Genomic DNA, 18,914 nt, shown 5'->3' on the forward strand with positions numbered 1-18,914 from the left:
TGTTTACAAAGTGCTCCTGAAAAAAGGGACACAAGCACATAATAATAATAATAATTATTATTATTATTATTATAATTATTATTAGAACTATTATGATTATTATAATTATTATATTAATGCTAATTATTATATTAATTATATATAATATTATTGTTATATTTGCCTATTTTACATAATAATAATATAATAATTATTATTACAATTTTATTGTAATTATAATATTTTATTATTTTTAAAATATTTAAATATAAATATAAAAAATAATAATAGCAGATTGCATGACAATTTTACAGATACAATAATACCAGGTGGACTGTCGTGAATCTCTATCAGTTCCCTTCTGATTATTTTACATTTTTGTGTGTTTTGTTGTGTTTAAATATATTGTACACACTCCCAAAACCTATTAGTTTTTGCTTTTCTGTATTTACTTTTCACTACAGTATTTTTGCTTAAACCATTGTAGGCAACAAAAGGGTCACATAAAGGTAAGATTGTGGAAATTAATCTGTTGTGTTGGAACAATTACAGTATAAATATCCCGTTTTAATTTTAAAAGTATTGGCAATGGCAACACAGAACCTATATATTGACTTGTAGTAACCCCGCCCACCTATATATGACAGATGCCGTTTCATAGACGTGGACTGAACCATTATACACAACCACGGTGCAGCTTATGGTAAATTTGTAACCCGAAGGCGACCAAATAAAATGTTTATGAGCATCGAGGCTTGTTAAAGATTGGCGTATATTGTTAGAAATTAACTACGTTAATTTAATTGGATTACTATGCATATTTATGACGTCGTTGAAGGAAATCTGTGTCGCGACACCCCTTGAGGTTGAAGCGGAATGGTTTAACCAGGAAGCTGATTCAACTATTTGTAAGCGTAAACAAACTTGTCATTTCTCGGCTCCTGTACGGCAACTGCGACCAGTCACCAAACTCAACACTTTTCTCCCCGAACCGCTCGTTCTTTTAACCGTCGTATGAACCCGGAAGAGGACGTCTAAAGTCGGACAATTTCTCCAAAAGCCAAGAAAAACCATGTCTGATTCCATTCTGCTTCTCCTCATCGTCGTCCTCCTGGTGTGTTTGCTGGTCACACTGGTGGGCTTCCTGGTGTATTCCGGCCTGCTGGCGGACGTGGTGATAAAGACCGGGCCGCCTCCGGTACCGAATGTCACCATTGCTTACAAGTTCAAAGAGGGACCGTACAACGAGTGCGGGGCGGCTTTCGCCGAGCCTTGCAGCATCGGACCCAAGCAGAGAACCATCGGTATCTACTACGATGACCCCAAGCAGGTAAGGAAAAACACGCAGGCGCACACAACTTCTCTCATAACACAAACCGGAACTCCTAGCCAAGCTATTATTTACAGTGCACTGGGTGTCAAACTCAAGGCCCGTGGACCAGATTTGGTCCCTCCATATCGTTTCATGTGGTGTGTGGTGTGTTTGCAGACCGAATACTTTGTTAATCCCTTTGGGATTCTCTCAGGGATATTGACATTGTTTTTGACAGACAGAAAATATTATCATTTATGTGGTGTGTGTGTGTATATATATATATATATATATATATATATATATATATACACACACACATATGTATATGTGTATGTATGTATATACATATGTGTATGTATGCATGTATGTATGTATGTATATACGTATGTATGTATGTATATACGTATGTATGTATGTATATACGTATGTATGTATGTATATACGTATGTATGTATGTATATACGTATGTATGTATATACGTATGTATGTATGTATATACGTATGTATGTATGTATGTATGTATGTATATACGTATGTATGTATGTATGTATGTATGTATGTATGTATGTATGTATGTATGTATGTATGTATGTATATACGTACGTATGTATGTATGTATGTATGTATGTATATACGTACGTATGTATGTATGTGTATATGTGTATGTATGTACGTATGTATGTATGTGTATATATATATATTTTATATAAAAATAAATTTGACATTTATAATTTTTTTATTTGACTTTAAAAATAAGCAGTATGTACATATAATATAATTTACTTTAAAAAGTATATAAATTAAAAAAATAAAAGACACCTAAAATTAAAGAGCAGACTTTTTAACATAATTTTAATATATATATATTTTTTACATTTTGATATCTTTTGTTTTAAAATTATATTCAATAAAAGGAAATAAAAAATATAAAATACTCTTGTTTTATAAAAAATATGTTATTTTTCAAAAACATTTAAAATATATTATTTGTTGTATTTATTTTGTCATCATCATTACTATTTCTTAAACATGAAACATTAAAAATTATTTCAAAAAAATGAAAAAGAGCTTCATCTGTCATGCTAAATGTGCTTGTTCTGTCAGTTTTGACAGGAAGTATTTGTGTCATGCAACATAAAACAAAGGCTACAATAGATGAATGGTCCAATTTGTGCTTGGCACCTTGACTCGTGTACACGTGTTGGTAAAATGGTAAAACAACACCAAATGAAAATCATAACAATCAAATATGTAGCAATAATAATGAGTGTGGATATGATAATTGTGTGGAATATTTGTGTGTTTTGTTCATTTGGATGTTGGATTGCTGTAATCAATTTGGCCACTAGGTGTCAGTAATTGTTTGGTGCATGTTTACTGTGACACTGCTCGGGCAGGAGTTTAAGTCTTCGTTCATGTCTTACACGACTTATTCACTTTTTTTCTGTCTACTGTACTGGATACTATGATTATTAAGCCATTTAAAGCCGCAAGGAAGTACGCAGATCAGAAAAGCTGCTCACATGAGTCTGTGTTGTCGTATTTATGTCTAATAGTACTTAGTTTTTCTGATTATGTTGACTATTTTGAATAATAGGAGTGTAACATTGCTATAGGGGTGTTATTTTGCGTCTGGGGGGCTCTAATGATGGTTAACAGGGTTTATTTGTCATAACTATGAACTTTTTCTAGCCTTTTTTACCACGTCACTTACCACTTAGCGCCACATCTTGCCAGCACATCAACGGAAAAATAGAAAGGCAATGTCCTGCTCATTGAGCCACGTTAAAAAAACAAAACAAAAAAAAATTCAAACAAAATAATCACAATAAATGTTTTCATTAACAAACATTATAATTACAATAACTAAAATAAAATAAAAATGATATTAATAAAATAATATTTAAATGAAAAACATGGAAATTGGACAAAAGAATCATTTAAAAATTCCTTAAACTAAAATAAAAAAACATATACTTCAATATTAACATTAAATTAATATATCAATAAAATAATCATAAAAACATTGAACTTAAAAAATGCATAAATTAAAGCAAAAATACATCAATATAAAAAATACAAATAAAATGATATTAATAAACTCCTAAAACCAGTAAAGCCATTAAAAAAATTAAACCACAAAAATTAAAATTAAATCACAATTAAAATGCAAACAAATGAAAAGGCCAAAAACATAAAAAGTATGTGCGATGTAATTTAAAATAAAATTTTTTAATGAAATTTGGAGGCAGTTACTTAAACCAATAAAATAATGTACAAATAAACTGACTTTTGAAGACAACAGACAAATTTAAGTTTAAATATCTTCCTGCTGGAAAATGTTGAGTGAATTGAATTGCGAGAGAGCACCCTCTGCTGGATGCAGATAGCGCCATCTCATTTTTTTTTTTTAAATTGATGTTTCTGTAAAATAAAAATAATATTTACAATTTAATAATAAGAGTAAAATTTGCTGAGTCTTAATTTGTCACATGAACAGAATAAGTTTGGCCTTTGACAGGAATTATTTTGGCTTTACTTTAATGGCAACTTTTAGCCCAAACTTTAAGTCTGCATCATTTGCATGTGCAAGTACGACCTGTAGGGGTTAATCGTGTTTTTGACAACGGTGAAAGCAGTCAGCTGTTAAATGCCACGTTGCACTGTTGATGATTTTCCACCCTCATGTGCAGCCTGCCCGCCCGGCCCCGGCTGCCTGTCCGGCTGCCTGCCTGGATGCCTGGTGTGACTCACTGAGACCTTGTTGCCTTTTCAGCCTGCACCGTGCAAACAAAGGGTTGATGCACTCTTCATTAGCTTGTCATTTGTATAAATATTTGGGAATAGTGCTCGGCCAGACCAGATTTTGTGGGGCGGGGGTTCTTGCAATGCTAGCTATGCTATGCTGATCTTTCCTTGGTGTGTGCACGGGGCAGCTGTGTTTGTTGGATGGAAATTCCTGTTGACACACACACACACACACATTGTGCAACAAGTTATAGGTGGTGGATTGTGTCGTATTTTTGCACTAAACTTTGTTTTTTTTTGTTTTCGGCCATCAGCACCAAGAACACGGCGACCAATCTGTGTATATAGAACATGTTTGTAATACATTTATAATACAGACTTAGGATTTGTTGGGATGTCACTGTGCCCCCCCCTGCATCGGAAACAATGGAAGCAGTAAGAATCTGTTCCAGAGTCAAAGCGTTGACAGTGTTGATTTTTTTCGGGACATTTAGCAACTCCCAACTGTCATACAAGTTGATATTTAAATCTTTCATTCAGGCGTACAAAGACATTTATTGTTTATTTTTGTTTTTTTTACATTCTTAACTGATACAAGTTCACCTGTGTTTGTGTTGTTGTGGAAAATCAACCCAAGTAGGAAACAGAATACCTGAAATAAATACAGAACTCAGTTTTTATGACCTTTGCCAACCATTTTTATTTTCATGCCCTCGAGCAACCACCAGAGGGCAGTGTTGCGGCAGGTTTTGAGGCCTGCAGTGTGCTCCATGTGCTGAATATTCCTCTGCTGGCAACTTTAGGACCACTTAAAGACCACACGGCCAATTAGTGCAGCATCCCGTCATTTGCTAGTGGATGCTCATCCATGCATGGGACTGTTTGCTTCTAATTGCCGGCGGTGATTAAGATGCCTGCAAGGGGGATGGAGGCGTTCGGCAAACAAAGCGGAGATCAGACACATTGGAGGGTACTGTTAACAACCTGGGAGCAGAGGTTTCACTCTGTAAACAACACAAGCTCTTGTTGCGGCCGAGCGCGGGGGCGCTCGGGTGTGCCGTCTGGGTGGGTGCAAGCCGACATTCAGCAGAGATGGACGATCTGTGATTCTTGTCTTTTGCAAATACGGATAAGGACGCTACGACTTAGCTACCTTCTTTCAGCGCTCATCCAACCTTCCTGTGATTGGAGACGCAAACGGAAGTCGGCTGACCGCCGCCATCCTGCCGCCTTGACCAACTGGCACACGTGTAACCATAAGGTCAGCAAAGTCCACAACTGGATGACATAGCAAATGCAACATTTCATACTCAAATAATGTTAAGAAAATAAGAGGAACCATTGAAATTAAAAATTGAGAAAATAATATTTTTCTACACACTAACAGAAAAATAGAAAAATAAAAGGAAAAATGGAAAATGTCCTGCTCATTGAGCCACATTTAAAAAAAAAAAACCCAAAAATAAATCAATAATCATAATAAATGTTTTCATTAACAAGCATTATAATTACAATAACTAAAATAAAATAAAAATGATATTAATAAAATAATGAAAAACATAGAAATAATTAGATTTTTATATTGAACCAGTTCACAACAGAATCACTTAAAAAATTACTTAAACTAAACTAAAATAAAAAAACATATACTTCAATATTAACATTAAATTAATATATCAATAAAATAATCATAAAACATTGAACTTTAAAAACTGCATAAATTAAAGCAAAAATACAAAAAAATACAAATAAAATGATATTACTAAAATACTAAAACCAGTAAAGCCATTAAAAAAAATTAAACGACAAATGTCAGCTGAAATCACAATTAAAATGCAAACAAATGAAAAGGCCAAAAACATAAAAAGTATGTGCGATGTAATTTAAAATGAAAATTTTTTAGTGAAATTTGGAGGCAGTTACTTAAACCAATAAAATAATGTACAAATAAACAGGCTTTTTAAGACAACAGACAAGTTAAAGTTTAAATATCTCCAAAATTACAAATGCAGTGAAAATGTCAATTGTATTTTTAAAAATGTCACAGCCTTAAATGATAATAAATTACTAATAAATTTATTTTTATTTTTATTTTTATTTTTATTTTTATTTTTATTTTTATTTTTATTTTTATTTTTATTTTTATTTTTATTTTTATTTTTATTTTTATTATGTCCAATAATCATCACACATATCAGCATTAAAATGTGATATGGGCTTTCCCCATCATTTTTTTTCCACCACAGGAGATGTCATATTACAGGTATCGGTATCGGTATCGGCTGATTCTGGTATTAGAAATGTAGAGTTGGACAATATGGGCATATGAGACATCCCTAATTATGATATACGTATACAATATGTATATGTCATCATGTATGTTCCATATATATTTGTCCACACATCCAGGCCCGTGTTGTTCTTGCAGAGGGAAGCAAGCTCGGCCACGTCGGCGTGTGGGAGTGGCATTGAGGGATGAGTTGAGGTCGAAATTGCTCCGACTCACCTTGAGAGGGTGGCGGCGCCCGCCAATTCATCAATCGGGAATTTCTGATCACAGCAACCAGCGCCTGCTTCACTCCCGGTCCAATTTATTAGCATTTTAGTGAAGACGTAAAAGGCTCGGGGTCGTAAAACGGGAGATAAACACACGGGGTCCGTGTTATTCCACATGGCATGCACGCCGTGCTGTCGTAAAGAAGCCATGGAATGTTTACGGTGAGCACGCGGCCATTACGTCTTGTTTCCCCGCCACGCTTTAGGATTGGCCTTACATCTGTTTTCAACGCAGACATCAGCGCCATTCGTCAGGGAAACAAGATGCTGAAGAATCTCTAAATCTTTCACGCCATGTCTCCCCCGGCTCATATCGTTTTTTGCTTCGATGCTCGGGGAAATGGACGACACGGCCTCAAATGAATCACCGCGGATGACGAGAAGTAAACATTAGCGGGGGGACCAATTTTTTCAACTGGAACCAGCACTCGGCGTTGGCACATCTGGCTTAAGGAGGGCCGCTCTCGGGCCTCCGCCTGGGTGCTCGTCGATGTCAGTAATTCTACACGCCATGACCCCCAGGATGTACGGAGGTGTAATTACCACCCGGTCCCGAGTGCTGCCTCAAGGGAAGAGGGATGAACAAAAGGAGAGGCCGCCCAGACCCTAGCGCCCCAATCGCCCAGGTGGACTTGATACATTCCTGCATTGATTTGTCATGCCTGACCATCATGTGGAAATCAATGGAGCATCGAGCTTGGCTGTAAAGCAAAGGAGGCATCATGATGTCTCTTCATTGGCGCCATCCACGCTGCAAAAAATGTCTACAATGTGGCTTTTCTTTATTTAGGCCACAGCACGTTCTAAAGACATCATTTCACACTAATAATAATAACAACAATTTTGAAATTTTGAATTTAAGTCACACTTCATTTTTATTTATTTATAATATTTTGTACAAATTTGTTCTTTACAATTTTTAATTTTTATTTACATTAATTTTTCATTATTGTTTTTGATACATTTTTTACAGTTAAGTCATTTTTAGGGTTGCACGGCGGTCGAGTGGTTAGCGCGCACACCTCACAGCTAGGAGACCCAAGTTCAATCCCACCCTAGGCCATCTCTGTGTGGAGTTTGCATGTTCTCACCGTACTTGAGTACCATCTAGAGCAGGGGTCTCAAACTCAATTTACCTGGGGGCCACTGGAGCTAGGGTCTGGGTGAGACTGGGCCGCATCAGGTTTTTCCAAAAAAAAAAAAAAAAACGCATTTATTAAAAACAAAATTTAAAAAAAAACTTTGCTTTGGTTCCAATTTTCTACAATAAAATCTCTGATAAAACATAGCGCCCCGCCTCTCCCCACTGGGACAAAGAGACCGAATGACTGACAGGAGGGTTCGCTCTCTCCGTTCTTTCCGCCATTGAACCAACACGCCGAGGTGTTGAGTCAGATGCACAGAGTGAACTCTCTTGTCATCCACCCTGTTAGGTCGAGAGTAGGAAAACACACATGTACATGTCATTTTGATTTATTGTCATTATTAATTGATTGATTGATTGATTTTCGGGGCACGTCTAATAGAAGCATGTACAAATTGAACAGCAAGGGCTCCAGTACAGAACCCTGAGGTACTCCGAGGCCATGGAGCGCTGGCGGTTATTCACACGCTCATCTGTTAGATTGTTGGAAGAAATCCAGTCATCTATCCGGAGCTTGTCGAGCCGCTCACTATGACATGTAAAAGTGAGATTGTTAGCCGCATGATGCTAATTTCTGTTGGTCGGTAGCACGAGTGTTTCAGTGAGCAAACAATTCCCCCGCCATCGAGTGCTGATAGCCAGGAGGGAAGAGACGCAGGCAAGAGCAGGCAAGATGAAGAGAGTAAATCCTCATTACGTGTCTGCTAATAAAGAATTACCGATGTCAGCCGTACCTTTTTATTGTTTGAGAGCCTTCATCCATCAGAATGGCCCTTGTAGCCTCGGGCAAAGAATTGCTTTTGAAATGACTTTTTCTCCCAACAGACCCTCGGAGACATTGCTTAGGGGAATCAGGTCGAGGCCGGAATGGCGCCATGTGAGGGTAAGCCGTCTTAGAAGCTGACGGGTCATGCTAAACTTAGCCTGTCGTCTGGCTTTAATGAGATGGCTTAGCGGTGGGAAATATATGCAGGATGATCGCGAGTGATTGCCCCCTAAAGCTAAGAAGTGTTTGGGTCACCGTTAGCAGCATCAACTGCAATCAAGCCTTTGGGATAACTTGCAATGAGTCTCCATAGCCTCGTGTGAAAGAGTGATTGCCCCCTAAAGCTAAGAAGTGGTTGGGTCACCCTTAGCAGCAACAACTGCAATCAAGCCTTTGGGATAACTTGCAATGAGTCTCCATAGCCTTGTGTGAAAGAGTGATTGCCCCCTAAAGCTAAGAAGTGTTTGGGTCACCCTTAGTAGCAACAACTGCAATCAAGCCTTTGGGATAACTTGCAATGAGTCTCCATAGCCTCGTGTGAAAGAGTGATTGCCCCCTAAAGCTAAGAAGTGGTTGGGTCACCCTTAGCAGCAACAACTGCAATCAAGCCTTTGGGATAACTTGCAATGAGTCTCCATAGCCTTGTGTGAAAGAGTGATTGCCCCCTAAAGCTAAGAAGTGTTTGGGTCACCCTTAGTAGCAACAACTGCAATCAAGCCTTTGGGATAACTTGCAATGAGTCTCCATAGCCTTATGTGAAAGCGTGACTGCCCCCTAAAGCTAAGAAGTGGTTGGGTCACCCTTAGTAGCAACAACTGCAATCAAGCCTTTGGGATAACTTGCAATGAGTCTCCATAGCCTTATGTGAAAGCGTGACTGCCCCCTAAAGCTAAGAAGTGGTTGGGTCACCCTTAGTAGCAACAACTGCAATCAAGCCTTTGGGATAACTTGCAATGAGCCACCATAGCCTTGTGTGAAAGAGTGATTGCCCCCTCAAGCTAAGAAGTGGTTGGGTCACTCTGAGCAGCAACAACTGCAATCAAGCCTTTGGGATAACTTGCAATGAGTCACCATGGCCTTGTGTGAAAGAGTGATTGCCCCTTAAAGCTAAGAAGTGGTTGGGTCACCCTTAGCGGGCAACAACTGCAATCAAGCCTTTGGGATAACTTGCAATGAGTCACCATGGCCTTGTGTGAAAGAGTGATTGCCCCTTAAAGCTAAGAAGTGGTTGGGTCACCCTTAGCAGCAACTGCAATCAAGCCTTTGAGATAACTTGCAATGAGTCTCCATAGCCTTGTGTGAAAGAGTGATTGCCCCCTAAAGCTAAGAAGTGGTTGGGTCACCCTTAGCAGCAACAACTGCAATCAAGCCTTTGGCGTAACTTGCAATGAGTCTCCATAGCCTCGTGTGAAAGAGTGATTGCCCCCTAAAGCTAAGAAGTGGTTGGGTCACCCTTAGCAGCATCAACTGCAATCAAGCCTTTGGGATAACTTGCAATGAGTCTCCATAGAATTATGTGAAAGCGTGACTGCCCCCTAAAGCTAAGAAGTGGTTGGGTCACCCTTAGCAGCAACAACTGCAATCAAGCCTTTGGCGTAACTTGCAATGAGTCTCCATAGCCTCGTGTGAAAGAGTGATTGCCCCCTAAAGCTAAGAAGTGGTTGGGTCACCCTTAGCAGCAACAACTGCAATCAAGCCTTTGGGATAACTTGCAATGAGTCACCATGGCCTTGTGTGAAAGAGTGCTAAAGTCCATACCGTCTAACTCTTGTCCCGAGAGCCTGTTCCACGCCCCTATCTTGATGGGGGCACTTTTTTATTTTGAGTAAACAAGCAGGCTTTGCTACACATCATAAAAAAAGCCTGGATTTCTGCTAACTTCCCATCAGTCAGCTACAGACATGGGATGTCTGTGTCCTCCTTAATGTTAATAATTATATGTGATATATGACATCTATTTCGATGGAAATGCGTCAAGTGTATAGAATATCAAAAGTGGCTAAAGTGGACGTCTTGGAGGAGGACACTCCGGGACAAACGCAGGTCATTAGCATTAAAGCTACAGACACTCAGAAAGTCTACATTTGCAGAAGCAAGGCTAGATTTTGGACACCGTTGTGTCACCTTTGAGATGTATTTAAAATTGGAGAAAAATCTTATAATATGCGACCTTCAAGAGCTTGTTGTGAGCACCGTGTTGGCCTTTATATCAGACACACCATGGCTGATATATTCCGGTCTGACAATGCAGACAGCCCTTGATAGAGTGAGGATGTGTCACGCTGTCTTCACGCCGTCTCCAATGAATAATTGACCATCAAAAGCAGGTGAAGAAGGCTGTAGAACATGCTGGGGGCTCTCTGCCAGGTGACGCTATAAACTCCAACATCCGTGTTGATAAGACGCATCCGACACACTCGGAGGCAGCGAGTGGAATTATTATGATCAAATGCGACTTCACTGTATGTAGAGTATACTCAAAGTGCAATAGCAGCACAATGCGAGTGCCAAATGAGACGTTAAATAAGAGAAGGTTGTGGTGTTGAGATGTGATAATTATGCAGAGATGCCAGGAACGTGTGGATGAGTGATGGCGGCTCCCATCTGTGCCCCCTCAGCGCCAACCCTCCGCAGACGGACTCCGTCACCGAGCAGCAACCAGCATTTTGATCTATTATTTTTGGTAAGGGTGGCCTCTCTGAGAGATTATCTCCTAATTTGAAGCTGATCCATATTTCAACCACGTCTGCGCCAGTGTGATGTTTATCTGCAATTGATCATCGTGCAGCTCGGCGCTTGCTCGAGACGTTCTTATTTGCTGCCTGGGTTGGTTTTATACTCCGTGTCATTTTCATCTTTCTTCTTGGCTTGCCACAACATTTCTACAAGTAACAGACTGTACACTATTAGCACGTATGCTGGTGCCTCGGTTAGCATCGTTCAGTTTTTCCAGAAGGGATGGTCTGACTCAAACCAAAACCGACTCTAACCAAAGCAATTTTTCCTCATCGGATATAATGTAAATCCAATTCTTCCCTTTTAGACACCCAAAAATGTAAACACAAAAGACATTTTCTAGATAATAATTCTAATTTGACATGCAGAAAGTGCTGCAAAAATAATTACAAATAACAACTGAACATTTAACGTCACGTTTACCTACCCATAAAATAATCTGCTGTACCGCAGTTGACATAATTAATCCGTTCCAGAAGGCCTGACTCAAACCAAAACGAACTCTAACCAAGGCAATTTCACCTCATTGGAAATCCAATTCATCCCTTCTAGACACCCAAAAATGTAAACACAAAAGACATTTTCTAGACAATAATTCTAATTTGACATGCAGAAAGTGCTGCAAAAATAATTACAAATAACAACTGAATGGACAACTGAACATTTAACGTCGCAGTTTACCTCGTTTTGTTGGGGAAAAACAACCCACAAGACCATTATAATATAAAAATAACACAAAATAACCAGAGTATTCTGCTGTACCTCAGTTTACGTCATTAATCCGTTCCAGAAGGCCTGACTCAAACCAAAACGAACTCTAACCAAGGCAATTTCACCTCATTGGAAATCCAATTCATCCCTTCCAGACACGCAAAACTGTAAACACAAAACACATTTTCTAGACAATAATTAAAATTTTACACGCAAAAGTGCTACAAAAATGACAACCAAATGGACAACTGAACAGTTCACGTTTACTCCACAGAACCATCAGTTAACAGAATAAAAAAAACAAACCAAAAAAACACATTATTCTGCTGCAACCACCATTTGCAAAAATGTAAATAAAATATATATCAAGTTGAATATCAACATTCTGGAACCAATAAACATGTAACTTGTAGTTTCTACAGAAAATGACCAACCACTAGCGACAGTATTTTTTTGCTACTTAGGGTCTTTGGCATAAGTTGCAGGATCAGACTCCATAAAGAGCTGCATGTATTCATTATTTATTGATTCAGTTATTTTGTATTTGTTTTAAATATAGGGCCACACACTGGCCCAGTGGTTAGCCTCCTGTCAGAGGGGAGTGATTGTAAAAGTTTGTGAGCAGACTTGGAGGGGTCCGCCACAATCTTTCCTGCACGCTTCAGAGTCCTGGAGGCGTACAGGAGATGCTGGAGGGGAGGCAGATTGCAGCCTATCACCTTCTCTGCAGAGCGGATGATACGCTGCAGTCTACCCTTTGGGTCACTTCCATATTTTGTAAAGCAATATGCAAAGAAGTTAGATATACAGTAAAGTCTTGTTATATCGATATTGTCGGGAGTCGGAAAAAATATCGATATAACCGGACTGTCGATATATCCGATCCTGCGCCGAACTGCATTAAAAGTGGGCCAACGGCTGCTTCCAGTCAACTTTATTTTTCACACTTCCACCACCAGAGCGCAGCACACACACCGATTCCTGCACTTCCTGGTTCACAGGTCATGCTCAACCCGCCCCACATAGCTGGCCAAACACATGCCTGCAACAGAAGAACCAACTGACATAGCATACACACCTATTCCAACGAAGACACAAGCGTACAAATACATGTATTTAATTGTGTTGTATTCAGATATCTTTTTATCGCTTGCAATAATCACTGTTTTTCATATGTACATGCTGGCGTTTGTTGGTTCTTCTGTTGCAGGCATGTGTGGTGGAAGTGTGAAAAATAAAGTTGACTGGAAGCAGCCGTTCGCCGTGTTCTTTTTTGGTATTGAAATCCTTAAGCAAAGATTGATTTAAGCTGCTTTTGTATCGATATAAGCAGACCAAATTGGCTGGCGGGAGATGAAAAGGGCATCGTAGTAACCGGATTATCATAATAACCGGGTATCGTACTAACAGAACTAATTATATCATAAAAGACTAGAAATTTGCCGGGAAATGAAAATAGTATCGTAATAAGCAGTAATTCGTTATAACCGATATCGATATAACGAGACTTTACTGTATTTCAAGAAAAATGCATATCAGCTTTGTGAATTAGGTGAAAAAGGTATTGATGTCAACTTCACTCTTTGTGTATTCTCCCCCATTCCCAAATATTCCAAATATAACATCTAGGATCCATAGCCCCCCTTCCTGATTTCCTATTACTTTGTATATTTGTCACACTTAGGGGGCACCACAAATGTCAAAAAAATAAGGCGAGGGACCAAGAGAAAAAAAAATTCATCCAAAACTGTAAACAGTTTTGGAAGCAGATATGCAAATCTGTCATCACGTGGTGTATTTATGTGTTTATTGTTTAAAAAAAGTTGAAGCAGAGTTGAGCTCCTGCCCAGCTCCTAGACGGTGTGGGTGTGTGTTTTTTTTTTTTGTAAAGTAAGCAACATGGATGCCTACGCTCCAACAAAGGCGCAGTCCTTTCACAGCAGCTCCAACTTGGAAGCCGACGCCTCAAACAGACGCGAGTGGGAGATGTGGCGTCACATCGCCTCGTGACTGACAAGCGGCGTTGTGATTGTGATTCTGTTGTGTCGCGTCTGAATGCAAAGGTGTTGATGCAAAAAAAAAAAAGGTGAAGCTGGAGAAGGCACCTGAGCATCCCTTTTATCGTTTGATAATAGCCATGGGCACTGCTGACCCATGGATACCCCCCCACCCCCCACCCCTTCGGTCACATGTCCTGTTCTATATATATATATATATATATATATATTTTGGAATAAAATAATTTCCAAGATTGATATATTCCATTAGATAAATTTAATTTAGTTATCATTGCAGTAGCGTATCAAAATCTTTCTACGAGGCAAGCTCATGCAAGAGTGGTTGGAGTTGGTGATCCCCAGCAAGATGCATTAATGTTGGACACACAATGAAAGCCAACCCACGTTACCACCGGAGGCGGGCCGTGGGCGGTATAAATGAAAACAGCTGGAATAGGTGCAGATTCTGGAAGATCTAGAAAGTTTTCTGTGTGTGTTATCTGAAAAATGAGCACAATAGTTCCTCTTTAAAATCTCGTCTTGTTAACCGAGATGCGGACATGACAGTCAAAACTAATTGGTCCTTAGCGGCACTGTACTCTATGTACTTTTCCGTGCTCCAGATTGTGACCCAACTTTCCGTGGTCTCCAGGGAGATGCTCTGCAGAGCCGGCACCTCTCCGGTCCACTCACAGTCCAGCCTATGTGATTGTACAACGTCTCCACCAATTAACATCAAGGCTTTCTATATTTACCTTCCTGCGGTTTGAGCATTGTGCTGACCGTCTGTACAGCACGTTCAACCTCTATCAAGGTCAAATCCATCCTACCTGAAATATGCTTTCTTATTGCACTGATAAAAATGATTGGCCTCCATTGTTATATTTGGTTTGAGTAATATTGCTTCGTAGCTATGTGCTAACATAGTACGTGTTTTTGTGCAAAGATACATGTTCATGTCACACTGACTTGCTATGGTTAGATGCTCCAGTCTCCAAAACAAGTCCTCCACATGCTTATCACCTGATTCAAGTGGTCTTTGGTGTCTGGGCATGTGAGTCTGCCCTTCATGACGAGATTGACCCTCCCCTCGCAACTGTGGTTTTAATATATTATATAACATTTTTGATTTGTCTCCTTGCATGCAAGCTACAGTAAAGTCTCGTTATATCGATATTGTCGGGAGTCGGAAAAAATATCAATATAACCGGACTGTCGATATATCCGATCCTGCGCTGAACTGCATTAAAAGTGGGCAATAATGCACTCGACATTGTTCTATAGTATAGAACAATCAAAAACATGTATATTTTTTTCCCCCTCTCTGAATTCTGCCATTCCTGTCCTTTCAGAAACCTGCGCAAAAGTGCCGCTACGTCGCAGGCAGCATTCTGTGTGAAGGGGAAGAGAAGCCGGACGAAGAACTGCAGAAGCTCTACGAGAAGTTTGGCTTCAAGGTGTTCTCTCTGCCAGAAGTGAGCCACGCCGTGACCACCAGCTTCCCCGCCACGACACCGCTGTCGTACGTTCTGGCACCTTTCAGAGTCTACCCCAAGCTCACGTCCTACATTGAGGTGAGTACGTGATATCTAAGTAGGGGTGTCCAAACCTTTTCTACCAAAAGCAACACATGGAAAATCAAAGGATGCAGATATTTTAAATTTTTCACAAATGCTAAAAAATTTTTTTTTATGTATTTAAATCAACTTTGCGCTAAAGGTGACAGATTACCATAATTTCCGGACTATAGAAGGCGCCGTTTTTACATCAATATGTTGGATCTTTAAAGGGTACCTATCATTATCATTTATTTTTGAATTGAGTTGTAGGCTCCTATAGAGCAGCTACACACAATAACCCACAAATCTTTCTAGATCTTCCAGAATCTGCACCTATTCCACCTATTCCTTGGATGTGTGCTTCCTGCTAAAACTGTTTAAATTCATTGTACTTGTTGTACCGCTAGCTACGGAGCCGACTTTATAGGAGTTGATATGAACGGCTTTTAACATGCAGCCATATGTGTTGGACAAGTAATCCGATGCGGAAGTAGAGACTAGACCAGGGGTGGGCAAACTACGGCCCGGGGGCCACATCCGGCCCGCCAAGTGTTTGAATACGGCCCGCTCAATCTTTCCAAAGTATTTCATTTATAGTCAACATACAACCTGGCATCATGGCCTGAACCAACCTTTTGATGGTTTTATCAATTTCCTTTTTTGACATGGTCTGTTGTTTACAAAGTGCTCCTGAAAAAAGGGACACAAGCACATAATAATAATAATAATTATTATTATTATTAGATTATTATAATTATTATAATTATTATATTAATGCTAATTATTATATTAATTATATAATATTATTGTTATATTTGCATATTTTACATAATAATAATAATATAATAATTATTATTTTAATTGTATTTTAATTATTATAATATTTTATTATTTTTAAAATATATAAATATAAATATAAAATAATAAATAATAATAGCAGATTGCATGACAATTTTACAGATACAATAATACCAGGTGGACTGTTACGTGTAAAATATATAGTCTGCCCCCCCCTCCCCCCCCGTAAATTTTGTCATATCAATGCCCACCCCTGGACTAGACAGTCCGAAGTTTCTTAAGAAAAGAGATTACTTCAAGGCATTTCTCAATGGTAAGTAGCTTTAGCATTTTAGCGTTGTCTACAGCATCGGTACCGGTAATGTGGTCACTATCAGTGTTTTAAAAAAAATTTGAGTAGAGCCACTGATTGTGCTGGGAACAGGTTATTAGAAACCCCGCTCCCTGTATGCACACTCTATAGTGCTACACAGACAAGCTAAATAAAGACAGTTGATTAACTGTTACTTACTGGAACCTGGCCCTGCGAGGTGCACTCTGGTTTATACTTACTAGTCTTTTTTTCAGACCGATATCGATCACTTCTCGACACCAGTATGATACGGCGTCGGAACTCTGCAGTCGTAGGAAGGGTCAACCAAAAATGGACACACGCTGTCAAATTCACCATAGACTACCGCGTGTCTCTTTGGTGGTCACCAGCTGCTTCCTTTCAGCGGCCCTGAGGCGCTTCCACCCACACCTCTTCTCACACACCAACAAGGATATACTATATGATTACTGCCTGGCTGAGCGAGAAGCTCCACAGCCTGGAATTGAAGTATAATTCAGTGACAGTACTCCAATGTGTACGTCACAAGGATGAGATGTTTTTTTTTTTGCCAGGAGCTCGTTACAGGAGATGCTCTAGGAAGGACACCAAAGACCCCTTTTTCAATTATGTAACACCGACTTCTCAAGGAACCATTGATTATTCATCATTTATCACAGATTCCATGAATTTATCATCATTTACCAGGAATCTTTGGTCCTTGTTACATCACGACACATCTCGCAATTAGAGCTGGATGTTGCAGCTGGGCTTGCACTTCAGTAGAACCTCTTAATGAACCTCCGAAATAACGATGAGCAATTGTAAATAAGTATTGATAGTTTGTTGCGTGTCTGTAGCGTTCGTGTTCGTGGGCTGTGTTTATCCAAGCACGTTATAAAGCTTCAATCATATACAACATGGTAACATTAAGAAGTGGCATGTGGCACAGCTACATGCTATATGATGCTAACATTTGACTTACCTTTCAACGGCAACATTTCAACTAGCTTTGCCTATTCGCTTGAGAAAAAACCCAAAATGATCCAACTATCAGCGCCCACAAACGAGTAGTTGCCAGAGCTCCAGGCTGCATTTTAAGACGTGTAGCGAAGCCTAATGAAGTTGTGATAAAGTGTTCTCATCTAGCTCGGGGCGGGTCAGACAGTATAAATGACAACGTGGACCAATCTAGTGATCATCTAGTTAAGGCTCCTCCCCAGGCAGCGTCTGTGTATATCTCGTCAAGGTGGCTGATGTCACCGCAGAGCAAGCATCTGTTTCCAACGTGCAGTCACTATCCATCAGCTGACCTGAGCGCCGTGTCAGGTCACTAAGGAGCAACTTGTGTACACTCGCCGGGCTAATAACACACTTCCATCCGTTTGGACGGGCGGATTGGCAAGCGACGCCGTGTACCGTATACGTGTACAGCGGCTCCAGCGAGCGTCATGAATAATGGAAGCCGGGTTTTCGAGGGTGCCACGCGACTGTGCCAGAAATGTGTGCATGTACGGCCTCTATGATTAATTGAGGAGGTTTAGCGGCGTGCAAGGGGGGGGTTTGAAAACGAGGGAGACACTCGTGTGACGTCGTTTGGCGTCAACTTCATCTCGCATGCCAGCTTTGGGATTTTCTGGAGTTGGCTCATGTTTTTTCATGTGCAGTCGATGGATAAATGAACATTCAGGCCCCCCAACAACATTACTCATGTGTTGTACTCATGCAAGCAGTCAAGTTTAGCACGGCCAGCAGGCTGTTAGAGACAAAATGGCTGCCGCGAGGGGACGAAGAAATAAACCAAACATTTATATTGTGCAGCAGTTTGCGATGAATTTACATTTCTCCTGGTGCGTGGAATTCAATCGCATGACAATGTTGGGATATTATGAGGAAAAATAATTGGAAATTGCTAATTTTTTGTAGCATAAAGATGAAATATTAAAGAAAAAATGCATCATTTTTGGAAAATTAGGTTGCAGAAAAAGTTGTTGCAACAATAAAATCTGAATATTGTGGAAATAAAGTCATATTTACCAGAAGAGAATTTACAAGTAGAACGTTGGAATAAAAAACAAAAAAACAAAAGCAGATCTGGAAAAACTCTAACTGTAACTAAATTTTAAGTTTCAAAGAAAAAGTTGTCATTTTGTGATAATGTTGTAATATAATAGGGAAAATTTTATGATTTTATTATCATAAAGATGAAATATTAGAGAAAATTGTAAAAAAAAAAAGCTAATTTTTGGAAATTATGAAGCCATAATTGAAGTTTACAAGATAAAAGTTACAGAA

General features: G+C 39.3%; 1 protein-coding gene across 1 annotated transcript in view; it reads left to right on the top strand.

Moving 5' to 3' along the window:
• Positions 1–869: 869 nt before the first annotated feature.
• The window catches only part of tex264a (testis expressed 264, ER-phagy receptor a), a 60,829-nt gene continuing 42,784 nt past the window's right edge, over positions 870–18,914 (top strand). Inside the window, exons 1-2 of the mRNA XM_058055787.2 lie at positions 870–1,309; positions 15,305–15,526. Of these exons, the coding sequence (XP_057911770.2) occupies positions 1,052–1,309; positions 15,305–15,526 (480 nt within the window). The 5' untranslated portion in view covers positions 870–1,051. The remainder of the gene's footprint in view (positions 1,310–15,304; positions 15,527–18,914) is intronic.

This window comes from Doryrhamphus excisus, linkage group LG18 (genome assembly GCF_037039965.1).
Source record: "Doryrhamphus excisus strain RoL-2023G ecotype Guam linkage group LG18, RoL_Dexc_Guam_v1.1, whole genome shotgun sequence".
Lineage (NCBI taxonomy): Eukaryota > Metazoa > Chordata > Actinopteri > Syngnathiformes > Syngnathidae > Doryrhamphus > Doryrhamphus excisus.